At 43.3% G+C, this 14,168-nt stretch overlaps 1 protein-coding gene across 1 annotated transcript; it reads left to right on the forward strand.

Moving 5' to 3' along the window:
• Window positions 1–1,098: 1,098 nt before the first annotated feature.
• On the forward strand, window positions 1,099–12,533 carry LOC138594478 (protein NLRC3-like). Its single transcript, XM_069665578.1, has 10 exons — window positions 1,099–1,417; window positions 1,512–1,634; window positions 5,176–5,295; window positions 6,266–6,344; window positions 6,427–6,655; window positions 6,734–8,519; window positions 8,651–8,824; window positions 9,493–9,666; window positions 10,011–10,057; window positions 10,531–12,533. The coding sequence occupies exons 1-10, from the start codon at window positions 1,311–1,313 to the stop codon at window positions 11,100–11,102; spliced, it is 3,411 nt and encodes a 1,136-aa protein (XP_069521679.1). The 5' UTR covers window positions 1,099–1,310; the 3' UTR covers window positions 11,103–12,533.
• Window positions 12,534–14,168: the final 1,635 nt, after the last annotated feature.

Here is a 14,168-nt window from a genome sequence, read left to right on the forward strand (position 1 = left end):
AAGGTAAACGGGTGTTTTTCATGTCGGATTCCTTTCTTGTCTTCTGTAATAACTCGTGTAATGTGTCTGTTTCTGTCCTCCGTTAGTTTAACACCATGATTATTGTGTTTATAACAAGTGAACTCTTTGAACGTGTCCGGGCCGGGCGACAGGATCAACCGCTCGCCTCGTGTTTGCTTCGTAGACGTTTGAGCTTGTTGAAACCGTGTTGACCGGATGCTAACAGCTGCCATCCGTCAGTCATCACCGTTAAACCTTGTTTATTGTTAAAGCCGTTAATTTGTTTGTGAGAAACGACGTTAATTACCGTAAAGGGAAGAATACAGGCACACGCCCGTGCTCAGTGCTGCTCCTCTAACCACGGCTGTGTCTCATCTGATTCAAGTATCAATGTGTTGTTTTGAATTGTATCTACTGTTTGCCTATCGTTAAGAAGTTGTAATTCAGCTGTAGTGTAGTTTAATGGGTGGTTTAGGTTTTGGTGTGTTTACTGCCAATCCACGGTTTATCATGTGACCACATGAATAATGGGCCTCATTCACTAATATCTGCGCAGAAATGTTCTTACTCTCCGCTAAAAATAAGTACTTGCGCAAAATCACCGTCGGATTTATGACACGTGCGTACCGGCCAATTTTGTTCTCACCACCGTGCGTATGTTAGTAAATCAGAACCATTCTAAATTGACAGGTTTTGTCCGCGATCTGCTATCAGCATACTGCCACGCCTCTATTTCTCTATATAAGGACATCTGTTTGGTGCCGCAGGAAGAGAGCGGTGTTACGGAGAAGATGAAAGAACGTGAAAGATGGCCTCAAAAGGAAAAAAGAAACATTCACATCAGCAGAAATAGAAACAATTGTAACAAAAGTGTTACACTTCAATATGAACATTTTCATGTGGTCTACTCTGTAAACTTAATAAACTAACTCAACTGCTATAATTGAAGATTTTAATTATATGACAATAAATTATGAGGATGACACGGCATTTACGTTTGGTCCATACATTAGTAAATTCAGTTATTGTTGTCTATTAAAGCCTTTTTTTTCAATAAAAGAAGTTTTAATATAGTATGCATTTAGTTAAAGGGTGTGTGTTAACATTTCCGAGGACATTTCTTTCATCATTTGTGCGTACGCATGGTCTGAGGGAGTTCTACATTTGTTCGCAGAGTACGAAGAAATTTAGGTAAGAACAAATTGGTGAATCCCAGATTTGTGCGTCAAACGTGCGTACGCACAGTTCAAGCACAGATTCGTGCGTACGCACTGTTCGTAAATGAGGCCCAATGTGAGAGCTCCGACAGCATGTTGTTGTGTTTAATGCAGGTTTTGGGCTCTGCTATGGATCAGTGTGAGGAGACAGAGGAGGGAGCCCCTCCCTGTAAAAACGCTGGAGAACATGAAGCTCAGAGGTGAGATGAGGATCTCTAACTGTCCATGACTCTTCTCAAACCACTCCAACATCATTATTTACAGTTACATCTGTGTGTGTGTTGTGTTTTGTAGCACTGAGCATCAGCAGAGACCAGACTCTCCTGGACCTGGACCCAGCTGTGTGTCCATGAAGAGTGATCGGTCCATGTTTGAACCTTATAACTTCAAGGTCGAACACCATCCAACTGAAGACAGGTCAGACTTTAAACCAGACTTTGATATTCTGCAGCTATCAATCTATTTAATGTAAACACATAAGGATCTGACAGATACTCTAACAAGGAGAACAGGCTTCAAATTTGAAGAGCAGCTCTAATAATAATAATAATTATAATAATAATAACTTTATTTATATAGCACCGTTAAAAACAAGAGTTTACAAAGTGCTTTGACAACGAAGCAAAGCAGGAAAACTAGCACAGAACCCAACAACAGGAGAACCCACACAACATGGCCAGGCACGAGACCGAGGGCACAAAGCAGGAAGAAGTAGAAACAATAAATAGAAATAAAATAACTAAACAAGATAGAAGAGAAGACGTGAAGCAAAAAGAGAAGTAAAAGCTGTAAAACCAACAAATACATTAATGCATAAATAAATACACTGCTCAAAATCTCCAGACTCTTTCACGTCTGTCACATGTGCTCAGTGTGAACCTGCTCTCGTCTGTGAAGAGAACGGGGCGCCAATGGCGGACCTGCCAATTCTGGTGTTGTCTGGCGAAGGCAAATGGAGCTGCACGGTGCTGGGCTGTGAGCACAGGTCCCATTAGAGGACGTCGGCCCTCATGCCGCCCTCATGGAGTCTGTTTCTGACAGTTCGGTCAGAAACATGCCAGCCAGTCGCCTGCTGGAGGTCATTCTGTAGGGCTCTGCAGTGCTCCTCATGTTCCTCCTCGCACAAAGTAGCAAATATCGGTCCTGCTGCTGGGTTGATGCCCTGCTACGGCCCTGTCCAGCTCTCCTCGTGTAACAACTGGTCTCCTGGTACCTCCTCCATGCTCATGAGACTGTGCTGGGAGACACAGCAAACCGACCGCACATATGGATGTGCCATCCTGGAGGAGCTGGACTACCTGTGCAGCCTGATTGGGCTGCAGGTACCGCCTCATGCGACCAGTAGTGACAAGGACACAAGCAGAACTCAAAACTAAAGAAGAATCAGTCAGGAAGTATCAGAGAGCAACTGTCTGTGGCCACCACATGCAAACCATTCCCTTTGTGGGGGTTGTCCTGCTGTTGCCTCTCCATTGCTCCTGGTGTCTCTTTAATTTGCACCACAGCAGGTGAAACTGATTCACAATCACTTGAGCTTCCTAAATGGACAGATTGATATCCCTGAAGTTTGACTGACTTGGTGTTATAATGTGACGATTAAGTGTTCTCTTAATTTTTTTGAGCAGTGTAAATAAAACCAGCAAGGGCTATAAAACAATAAAAGACTTAAAAGCAGTACAAGCAATTTAAGAGAAAAGCAATAAAAGGGCTAAAAGCAATATAAGCAAAAAACATAAAAGAAATAAAAGCAATAAAAATAAAAGAATAAAGTGAAATAAAAATTTTGAAAAGACGATACGAAGACGACATGACATAAAAGCAAGTCTATGAAAGTGAGATTTAAAAGATGTCACTGATGTTGCGAGCCTTATCTCCTCAGGCAGGTTGTTCCAAAGCCGAGGGGCCCTGACGGCCCTGTGGAGTTGTTTGCATTGATTAGTATTATTTCTGTTTTTGAGTTATTTAACTGAAGAAAGTTCTCAGCCATCCATCAGGTGAGGTCACTGAGACAGTCTCTGACAGCAGCTAGGCTCCTAGGGTCCCTGGGTCTCAGTGGGAGGTATATCTGTGTGTCTTCTGCATAGCAATGAAAGGAGACATTGTGGCGCTGCATTATTTGGCCAAGTGGAAGCATATAAATTGAAAATAAATCGGTACTAAAACTGAACCCTGCGGTACACCACAGGTTAAGTTAGTGGTAGAAGACGAGTATTTACCTATGGTGACCGCAAAGGTTCTAAAAGGTAAGAATAAAACCAACTAAGTGCAGTGTCCCTGATACCAACCCAATTTTTAAGACGATCAATTAAAATGGCATGATCCACGGTGTCAAAGACTGCACTTAAGTCTAAAAGGATTAAAATTGTGCCCTCCCCCTGTCTGCTGCTAAAAGTAGGTCATTGGTTACCTTGAGGAGGGCCGTTTCTGTACTGTGCTGAGCTCTAAAACCAGACTGAAATTTCTCAAAGAGGTTGTCAAAAGACATAAAAGATAAATTTGGGTTTCTTTAAAAGAGGTTGGACCACAGCGTGTTTAAAAACAGATGGGGATATGCCTTCCTCCAAGGAGCTGTTGATAATCGATAAAATACTGGGTCCAACAGTGTTAAAAACCTCTTTGAGAAACTTGGTGGGAATAAAATCAAGACTGCACGTAGTTGATTTCATGTGGGATAAAATTTAAAAATAAAAAGGAATCAAACTGCTAAAATAACTCAAAATGTCCCTCCTGGTGTGTAAAATACGCTCTGGCTGGGTGATTAGTTTTCTTATGTCCTTGACTTTGTTTGTAAAAGAAATTAAAAACCTCTCGCACAGCTCTTGAGAAGCATCAGTAAGAGGACGGGGGAGGGGGTGGTGATGGATTCTAAAACCTTAAATAAAATTCTGGGGAATGATTAGCTAAAATTACGTTTCGAATAAAATGAGGCTCTTGCGTCTTTAACTGTCTTTTGATACTTTTTCAATGCTTCTTTCCAGATATAAAATATTTGTAAACCAGTTTTTTTCCATTGTTGTTCCTTTCTTCTGCAGTCTCTTTTTAACTCATGGGTGGACGCTGTGAGCCATGGCTGTGATTAAAAAAGACCAGCTCCTCCGTGTTAACATTTGGATTAAAGGCAGTTGAAGAGGCTGAGATAAAAAGCTCTGAAAACTTGCTAGCAGACATTGAGTTAAAAACACGACGGCGGACAGGTGCATTGTCAGTAAAAGGTGGCTGGGATAAAACCATTCTGAATTAAACAGCCTTATGATCAGACACACAGATATCCTTTGTCTCAAAGCTGTCAGGGCTGAGACCACTGTATAAAACCAGATCTAAAGTGTGGCCCTTTGAGTGTGTGGGTTCCTCTATTGCCTGAATGAAGTTAAAAGATTCCAGAGTGTCCATAAAATCACCAGCAAAAGTTTGAGCAGGGCAACAGACATGTTTGTTAAAATCGCCTAAAATAAGGATTCTATAATATTTAAAATCCTTTCTGTAAATGACAGCAACCGCCCCCCCCAACCCTAACAGTCTCTGTGATTATAAAAAAGTCCACTTTGTTATCAGTTATAAAATCATGACATGAAAAAGATTTATTATTTAAGGACCTGATGTTTAAAAGACCAACGTTTCCTGGGTTGCAGTTAAAAACAGGGGGTGGCGGAGGTTGCAGGCAGATGTGAATTAGATTGGACTGATTACAGGGCTGGAAGCGTGGCAAATGAAATTCGGGATCAGGCAGAAAAGAGAGCATCATCTTCGTTGCCAACTGAAACACTTTAATCACCATTCATACGGCCACATTGTAAATTATCGCTGAACTGTAATCATGTTATTCTCATGGTAACAAAGATAGCAGTTGAGAAGAGCTGAAAAAATTCAAAATTCAACTGATGTTTGGTTTTTGTTTCTTGGCAACAAAGAAAGTCAATCGAAGCTTTGAGAGGTTTGTTGGTTTGTTTGTTTCTCTCAGTGTTTACCAGCAGAGACCAGACTCTCCTGGACCTGGACCCAGCTGTGTGTCCATGAAGAGTGACCGGTCCATGATGGAACCTTATAACTTCAAGGATAAAGGCCATCCTACTGAAGACAGGTTAGACATGTTTGTTATTCTGCAGCTATCAAGTGCTAACACAAAAGGATCTGCAAGATACTCCACTCCTTTAATATTTATTATCATGGCTATGGTCCTGGAAGGTATATTTCAAATGCTTGCACACATTACGTGGGGCGTCGACAGCTGTGGCTCAGTGGTAGAGTCGGTCTTCTCTCCATTGGAAGGTTGGGGGTTCGGTCCCTGACTGCTACAGTCACATGTCACAAGTGTCCTTGGACAAGACGATGAACCCCAAATTGCTCCTGGTGGCGAAGCCTTTGGGTATGAATGGGCGTAGACCTGATTGGAGAATGGCACTTTGGTCTTTGCCCTCAGTGTGTGAATGAGTGAATGAGACATGTAGTATAAAAACAGCTTTGAATGGTCGGTTTTCTTGCAAGGATCCAGCACAACAAAGACCCTGCCTTTCTTTCGTGCTTATTTGGCAATGCACCTGGCCTTCACATCCAATCTAGCAGCCCATGTCATCACATTGGGCTGAGCCAGATCTGGCTCTATGATAAGATTTCAGCTCCTATAATATGAGCAAGTGACTTATTATTAGATCCAACGTTACTACTCAGTAGGGCTTAGGGCTGCTCTTATTAGGAACTATTGATCCCAAGAACACAGCTCCTAAAGTCATGGTAGAAAAAGCCCACAAAATTAAAAGTTTAACAAATGATTAAACAAAATCCTTTTTCTTTCCTTTTCCTTTTTCAGTTTTCTATCAGCACTAGGTTTAGTATAAAGACGGACAAGTTTTTTTTTATGTACTTGGACTAAACCCATGGTGTGATCAACAAGGTATAAAGAGCAACAAGTAGTAAGCGAGTGAGCAGCTTCTAAGATCAACCAAAAGGTGGTGTCATTGATGCTAGAGGGCCGTGCTTTCTTTGTTGTCTCCATAAGCAATGTGTATATACGATGAATATGGAGTGCATCCTACTTCCTGATATCTCCACAGAGTTCCACAACAAAGGTCAAAGGTGACTGGTGATCAGTTTATTCAACAGCATACAACAGACTTGGACTCCATATTTATGGTATGTAACTATGCAACAACTTTTATCTCTTGAAAATCTTAAAACAGATGAACCCATATTTCTTTTATGATTTTATTTTCAGACTCTTCAAGAGAACATTTTCACTCTTGTGACAGAGGAGCTGAAAAAGTTTCAGAGAGTGCTTAGTCCCGATTATTCAGAACGCTTAGAGAAGCACGGAGTGGAAGAGGAGGTGGTAGAGGGTGAGGATGAAGACGAGATGAGGAGCAGCAGAGCAGCATTTCTGAAGATCACACTGCACTTCCTGAGAAGAATGAAGCAGGATGAGTTGGCTGACTGTCTGCAGAGCAGTAAGAATTGTTTTTCGCATTTCATCTTCTCATATTAACAGTTTCAATAACTCACAGTCTTATTCTGTTTTCATTCAGGAACTCCTGCTGCAGTTTGTCGACGTGAACTCAAAACAAAACTGAAGAAGAAGTTCCAGTGTCTGTTTGAGGGAATCCCTAAAGCAGGAAACCCAACCCTTCTGGATCAGATCTACACAGAGCTCTACATCACAGAGGGAGGGACTGGAGAGGTCAATGATGAACATGAGGTCAGACATATTGAAGCAGCATCCAGGAAACCAGACAGACCAGAGACAACCATCAGACAAGAAGACGTCTTTAAAGCCTCACCTGGAGGAGATGGACCAATCAGAACAGTGATGACAAAGGGAGTGGCTGGCATTGGGAAAACAGTCTTAACACAGAAGTTCACTCTGGACTGGGCTGAAGACAAAGCCAACCAGGACATACAGTTCCTGTTTCCCTTCACCTTCAGAGAGCTGAATGTGCTGAAAGAGAAGAAGTTCAGCTTGGTGGAACTTGTTCATCACTTCTTCACTGAAACCAAAGAAGCAGGAATCTGCAGGTTTGAAGAGTTCCCGGTTGTGTTCATCTTTGACGGTCTGGATGAGTGTCGACTTCCTCTGGACTTCCACAACAATGAGATCCTGACTGATGTCACAGAGTCCAGCTCAGTGGATGTGCTGATGACAAACCTCTTCAGGGGGAAACTGCTTCCCTCTGCTCGCCTCTGGATAACCACACGACCTGCAGCAGCCAATCAGATCCCTCCTTATTGTGTTGACATGGTGACAGAGGTCAGAGGGTTCACTGACCCTCAGAAGGAGAAGTACTTCAGGAAGAGATTCAGAGATGAGGAGCAGGTCAGCAGAATCATCTCCCACATCAAGACATCCCGAAGCCTCCACATCATGTGCCACATCCCAGTCTTCTGCTGGATCACTGCTACAGTTCTGGAGGACGTGTTGAAGACCAGAGAGGAAGGAGAGCTGCCCAAGACCCTGACTGACATGTACATCCACTTCCTGGTGGTTCAGACCAAACAGAAGAACATCAAGTATGATGGAGGAGCTGAGACAGATCAACACTGGAATCCAAAGAGCAGGAAGAAGATTGTGTCTCTGGGAAAACTGGCTTTTGAGCAGCTGCAGAAAGGAAACCTGATCTTCTATGAATCAGACCTGACAGAGTGTGGCATCGATATCAGAGCAGCCTCAGTGTACTCAGGAGTGTTCACACAGATCTTTATAGAGGAGAGAGGACTGTACCAGGACACGGTGTTCTGCTTCGTCCATCTGAGCGTTCAGGAGTTTCTGGCTGCTCTTTATGTCCATCTGACATTCATCAACCGTGGTGTCAATTTACTTTCAGAAGAACAACCAACCTCTTCTAAACCTTCAAAAAACAAACATCTCTACCAGAGTGCTGTGAACAAGGCCTTGCAGAGTCCAAATGGACACCTGGACTTGTTCCTCCGCTTCCTCCTGGGTCTTTCACTGGAGAGCAATCTAACTCTCCTACATGGTCTGCTGACAAACACTGGAAGTACCTCACAGATGAATCAGGAAACAGTTGACTTCATCAAGGAGAAGATCAATGAGAATCTGTCTCCAGAGAGAATCATCAATCTGTTCCACTGTCTGAATGAGTTGAACGACCGTTCTTTAGTGGATGAGATTCAGAAGTACCTCAGACCAGGAAGTCTCTCCACAGGTAAACTGTCTCCTGCTCAGTGGTCAGCTCTGGCCTTCATCTTACTGTCATCAGAAAAAGATCTGGACGTGTTTGACCTGAAGAAGTACTCTGCTTCAGAGGAGGTTCTCCTGAGGCTGCTGCCAGTGGTCAAAGCCTCCAACAAAGCTCTGTGAGTGCACCGATTACTTCAGATGCTAACCCTATCAAATTTGCACCACATTGACTGATTAAGGGCTGCAACAGAATTGTGATGTTATTTAGGTTGTAGATGACAGTATGAGTGTTTGTCCTCTCCTTCAGGCTGAGTGGCTGTAATCTGTCAGAGAGAAGCTGTGAAGCTCTGTCCTCAGTTCTCAGCTCACAGTCCTCAAGTCTGACAGAGCTGGACATGAGTAACAATGACCTGCAGGATTCAGGCGTGAAGCTGCTCTCTGCTGGACTGGAGAGTACAAACTGTAAACTGGAGACTCTCAGGTCAGGATTCACCTTGTTTAACAAATGACCTTTGATGACCTTGATATTGCAAGTTGAATGAATACTAGGGGTGCGCATCTCTCCCTTTCAAGTTTTGTTTTAATTTGTTTAACATTTCCGACACACATTTGTCAGTGAAATGCTGTCTGCTTGGTGTATTATACCTTGGCTCAAATGTATTTACCGTGTCACCAGCCATCACTCTCAACTAAAGTGTAAGGTCCTAAAAACTGTAGCAATACAACAGGCTAAACATGCTGTGATAACCATAGACTTCACCGAGTTGCAGCTGAAAAAAGTATTTAATATTCTGGTCTTTGTCTTGACTGTTCTTGCTGGTGCAAGGACCCTTGTTGCCCACACGGTTGATTTGTATCAGTCAATCTTTACGCCCCTAGTAAATACAATTTGTCTTAAATTATAATTGAAACCACTGTGGGGCACATTTTTTACAAGAATATCTTTGAAATACAAACCAGACTGAAGATCAGTTGATTGGGGTTGGTTTGTACAACTGGGTACAAAAGCCGTGTCCCCACTCCGTAAAATGCTAATTTTAGGGTCAGTGGTTACAGTTAGTTCTAGAGTTTAGTTTTACTTCTAGAAGTTAATCTATATCTACATCTATATGAATATGTGTGTGTGTGTGTGTGTGTGTGTGTGTACAGGCTGTCAGGCTGTCTGTTCACAGAGAAAGGCTGTAGTTACCTGGCCTCAGCTCTGAGCTCCAACCCCGCCCATCTGAGAGAGCTGGACCTGAGCTACAATCATCCAGGAGACTCAGGAGTGAAGCTGCTGTCTGCTGGACTGGATGATCCACACTATAAACTCGACACTCTCAGGTATAAACACACAATAAGAGCTCACACACTGTTTCCCTGTCACACAGACAACATGTGGACAGTTGATTCACAGTATGCACCGGCAGTACTGCTGATAACAGTGAAGACGAGTCCCTGTCCCTATTCTGAATCACCACCTAACTGAAATCAAACTAAAAGTTTTACACATATGTATATTTTTACTTTGGGCTTTGTGATCCGTCCAAAATACAGGCTGTTCATGCTACAAGAGTGTGAAGCAAATTGAGACATATTTATGATTTCTATTCTATATCCCGTTTCATTGTGGGTATTCTACGTAGGGCCAAAGTGAAGGTTCATTGTGACTCTGTTTGTTCCTCCAGGGTGGATCATGATGAAGAGCAGTGGCTGAAGGCTGGTCTGAGGAAGTGTAAGTGTCACACAAGGCGCTCATGTTAAAACAGTTTAAATCAAAAGCTGGTTTATCTACAATAATTTCTCAGTTTGAAAAAAGTTTTTCTTAGTTTCCATCTAATGATCAAAAACTGTTTTAAATGCTTTATGAAGAAAACATAACAGCAATGCAAAGGAATCGTGTGTCCTGGCATTAGCAGCAGCTCTACACCCGGAAACCCTACCCTCGAAAAAAACAAGTCTGGGTGCATTAGTTAAACCGCCATTGTTGTTGACAAAGTTGATATCAAAAGTCCTGTCCCGAGAAGTGACATTGACGAGCGCGGCGGTGTTCCAAAGGTTGAACTATTTTCACTATAACCGAACTGATAAGAGAAGCTAAGATAAATACACTGATACACATGCTGCCTCTGTTCTAAGTTAACTAAGGACTAATGGAGAAATAAATATAACCACAAGTCTTTCTACCTGTCTGGTTCTCTCCATCAGACGCCTGTGAACTCACACTGGACACAAACACAGCAAACAGGAGCCTCAAACTCTCTGACGACCACAGGACGGTGACAGTAGAAACAGAGAAGCAGCCATATCCTGATCGTCCAGAGAGGTTTGACTACTCTTCTCAGCTGCTGTGTAAATATGGTCTGACCGGTCGCTGTTACTGGGAGGTCGAGTGGAGTGGAAAGGTTTATGTATCAGTGACGTACAGAGGGATCAGAAGAAAAGGAATCGACAGTGCCGACTGCAGGTTTGGAGCAAATGAACAGTCCTGGAGTCTGAGGTGCTCTGATGAGGATGTTTTCTCTGCCTGGCACAATAACAGACAAACACGTCTCTCCTCCTCCTCCTCCTCCTCCTCCTCCTCCTCCTCCTCCTCCTCCTCCTCTGTCTCTAACAAAGTAGCAGTGTATGTGGACTGTCCTGCTGGCACTCTGTCCTTTTACAGAGTCTCCTCTGACACGCTGATCCACCTCCACACCTTCAGCACCACCTTCACTGCACCTCTGTATCCTGGGTTCAGGCTGTGGGCTGATTCCTCAGTGTCTCTGTGCTCACTGTAGGAGGGAGAAACTCTCGCTCACACAATCTATTTCGGAGCCAACATAAGGAAAGATTTGAATTTAGTTTTTCAGTATTAAGAAATGAAATCATTTGAATAAACATGTTATCATATTATAATTAACTGCAAGGCTGTTGCAATTGAAACTGAGGCATGTATATTATTTTCTTGGTGCACTAAGTAAGATTTCACATATATGCACATATATACTAACAACCTGCGGGCTGATTTCTATGTAAAGCACTCGGGACGATGTCTCTGCGAAACAAGAGGATGTGACGTTTCTGCGCGCGAGCGAGTACCTCTGCCGAGAGCTCATTCTGCACCACTACAGTCAACAGTGAGCAACACGAGACAACGCAGGCTGTGAAACGGAGATGGATAATGTTAACAGACAACAGCACCCACAACAACAGCAACACAAACTGCACACAAGGATAAAAACAAAAAAAAAAGTTATATCTAGTGAAGCCCGTCTGACCAAACAGGAAGTGACCGACATCAGGGGGAAAACTAGAGTCAACATCTGCAGGGCCTGTGACTCATGGAGACCTTCGACTGCTCTGGGGATCAAAACAGACCCACGACTGGCTTTCTTGCTACGTGTTGTAAGCTTGTTGTTAGCTCTGTAGAAAGTAAAACTTATTGTTGTCATATGCAGGTTTTGTGCAAACGGTCGCTTGCAGAGCCGGGTAAAAGCGCGTTACACCGAGGGAGGCGGGGCGGCTGTGGCTCAGTGGTAGAGTCGGTCGTCTTTCAATCAGAAGGTCGGAGGTTCGAACCCCAGCTCCCCCAGGCTACATGTCGAAGTGTCCTTGGGCAAGACACTGAACCCCTGGTGGCATAGCCAACGGGGATGAATGTGATAACTGATTGACAGTTGGGCACTTTACGTAGCAGCCTCTGCCATCAGTGTGTGAATGGGTGAATGTGACATGTAGTGTAAAAGCAGCTTTGAGTGGTCGCAAAGACTAGAAAAGCGCTATATAAGTACAGTCCATTTACCATTTACCATTCCATTCATAGAAACAAAACCCGCGTGCAGCGTTGTTTCTCTCACAGCGCGAGCGTACGAGGTTGACTGCAGTTCACTTCATGGCCGACTGTGTCGCTATAAATGAGGAGTTTTTGGAAGTTACATACGGACCCTTTAAGTTGTCTTAGATTGTAAGTTATTTTTACAGCTACTAACAAAACATAAAACAATGAATATACAACATAAAGATGATTTCTAGGAGACAGTGTTGATGTGTGTTACTGTTTGTGATTCAAATATTTTTGTAATTACTTGTATAATGAGCTGAAACATGATGCTCTCATAAGAAGTTGGGTAACTATCATACAGCCAATGGTTTAAATCAAATACATGTATAATACTGACCTTTATTAACTCACCTGTAATCTTCATACCAAATAAAGTTTTTGTCTTGTACTTGCTTTTAGGTATTTGTTGTTGATTTTGTATGTATGTTAAAGGCCCGTAGGGACAGACATTAAAAAACTACATTCCTTGTCCCTATGCAAATAAACATTAAATTAAAAACTAAATTCACTGACAGGAAACGTCTGTAGGATGTGACAAAGTTGTTGAGCTCTGTGCGAGAATTAAGGAGGAACAGCAATAGAAAACAGCTCTTCACCCACATCATGGTCTGTAAGCCCCTTTCACACATGCACTGCACTCCCGAACATGTCCTGACTTTACCCAGGTGGGCTGCATGTGTGAAAGCAAACAGCCGAAATACTGCCAGCGACCTAGTATCGTGTCGGGAGAAAGTCCGGGTCGGCCGATGTGTGAACGCAGCAGATAATAGTCAGGAACATTGACAGCGAGCGAGTGACGGGGGGAGGGGGCGGGGGTTACTGCAGCGAACAATACGTCACCTTACTAAAGAAAGACCTGTCGGAACAATCAGACCCGATAGATAGAATAAGTCGCCAAATATTGTTGCCCCCCTCCGCGTCCGACTGAGACAAATCTCCCGCTGTGGGGGACATGTGTAGGCAACTCTGGGTAACGTAGGGGTCAGACGGTCCTGACAATGTCAGGAGTGCGTGTGTCAAACCAATTTGGCGCCCTAGGCTAGATTTTAGGTGGCGCCCCCCCTTGCATCGCAGTAAATTCCACTGCTAGTGTACATACTCACAAGAAACTGAATAGCTTTGTCTTGGACAATCTTTTATTTCAAGAAAGCAATTGCAATCAAAATACTTAGAATTAGAAAGAAAGAAATACAAAAACATATGAAATGAATATATGAAATATAAATAGCTTAGATAAAGTATAAGATTTAAATATAATAAAAGTGTAAACAAGGGATATAAAATAAATGATAAATACAATATAAATAAGGCACTGCACAAAATAAGAATCCAGTACTGACAAAAAATTACAAGGATTTAAATAAGAAGGGGAACAAAAGGGGATCTTACAGAGACCTCTAGTGGTGCTTTTTGGTACTGCATTAACTTGAATGACTTCAAAACTACACCACCACCTCCTCAACCTCACATCACCTGCTACAGCTTTACTCTCCTCGTCTTTCTTGCAGCAAAGTCATCAACAACATCATCATATGACAACTGATTTGAGACCACATGGTTTATGCTTATGATGGCAAGTCTGTTAAAACACACATGTTGACACCTTCGTCCGTCCTTTTGTTCAGGGAATGTGAAGCTGTGTTCAATGTGAAATGGACCTCTGTGTACCAACTCTGTTCGTACCTTATCAGTTAGAGGAGACGGCCAGTCAGCAGGGTCTATTGGAGCAGCAGGAGGAGCGCTTGATGCTGCTGCATCACTGCTGGGTTGTGCTGCTGAGGTGGAGGTGACAGGAGGAGCGCTTGATGCTGCTGCATCACTGCTGGGTTGTGCTGCTGAGGTGGAGGCGACAGGAGGAGCGCTTGATGCTGCTGCATCACTGCTGAGTTGTGCTGCTGAGGTGGAGGTGACAGGAGGAGCGCTTGATGCTGCTGCATCACTGCTGGGTTGTGCTGCTGAGGTGGAGGCGACAGGAGGAGCGCTTGATGCTGCTGCATCACTGCTGGTTTGTGCTGCTGAGGTG

Source organism: Semicossyphus pulcher, unplaced genomic scaffold (genome assembly GCF_022749685.1).
Source record: "Semicossyphus pulcher isolate SPU_LCO1_2020_fin unplaced genomic scaffold, fSemPul1.0.p SCAF_17, whole genome shotgun sequence".
Classification (NCBI taxonomy): Eukaryota; Metazoa; Chordata; class Actinopteri; order Labriformes; family Labridae; genus Semicossyphus; species Semicossyphus pulcher.

What these genes read in the sequence shown, in the direction of transcription:
- LOC138594478 (XM_069665578.1), top strand. Translation starts at nt 1,311, where the DNA reads ATGTTGTTGTGTTTAATGCAGGTTTTGGGCTCTGCTATGGATCAGTGT. An exon ending in CACCATCCAACTGAAGACAG is followed by an intron (nt 1,635 to 5,175) that starts GTCAGACTTTAA and finishes TGTTTCTCTCAG; the next exon opens with TGTTTACCAGCAGAGACCAG. An exon ending in GGCCATCCTACTGAAGACAG is followed by an intron (nt 5,296 to 6,265) that starts GTTAGACATGTT and finishes ATATCTCCACAG; the next exon opens with AGTTCCACAACAAAGGTCAA.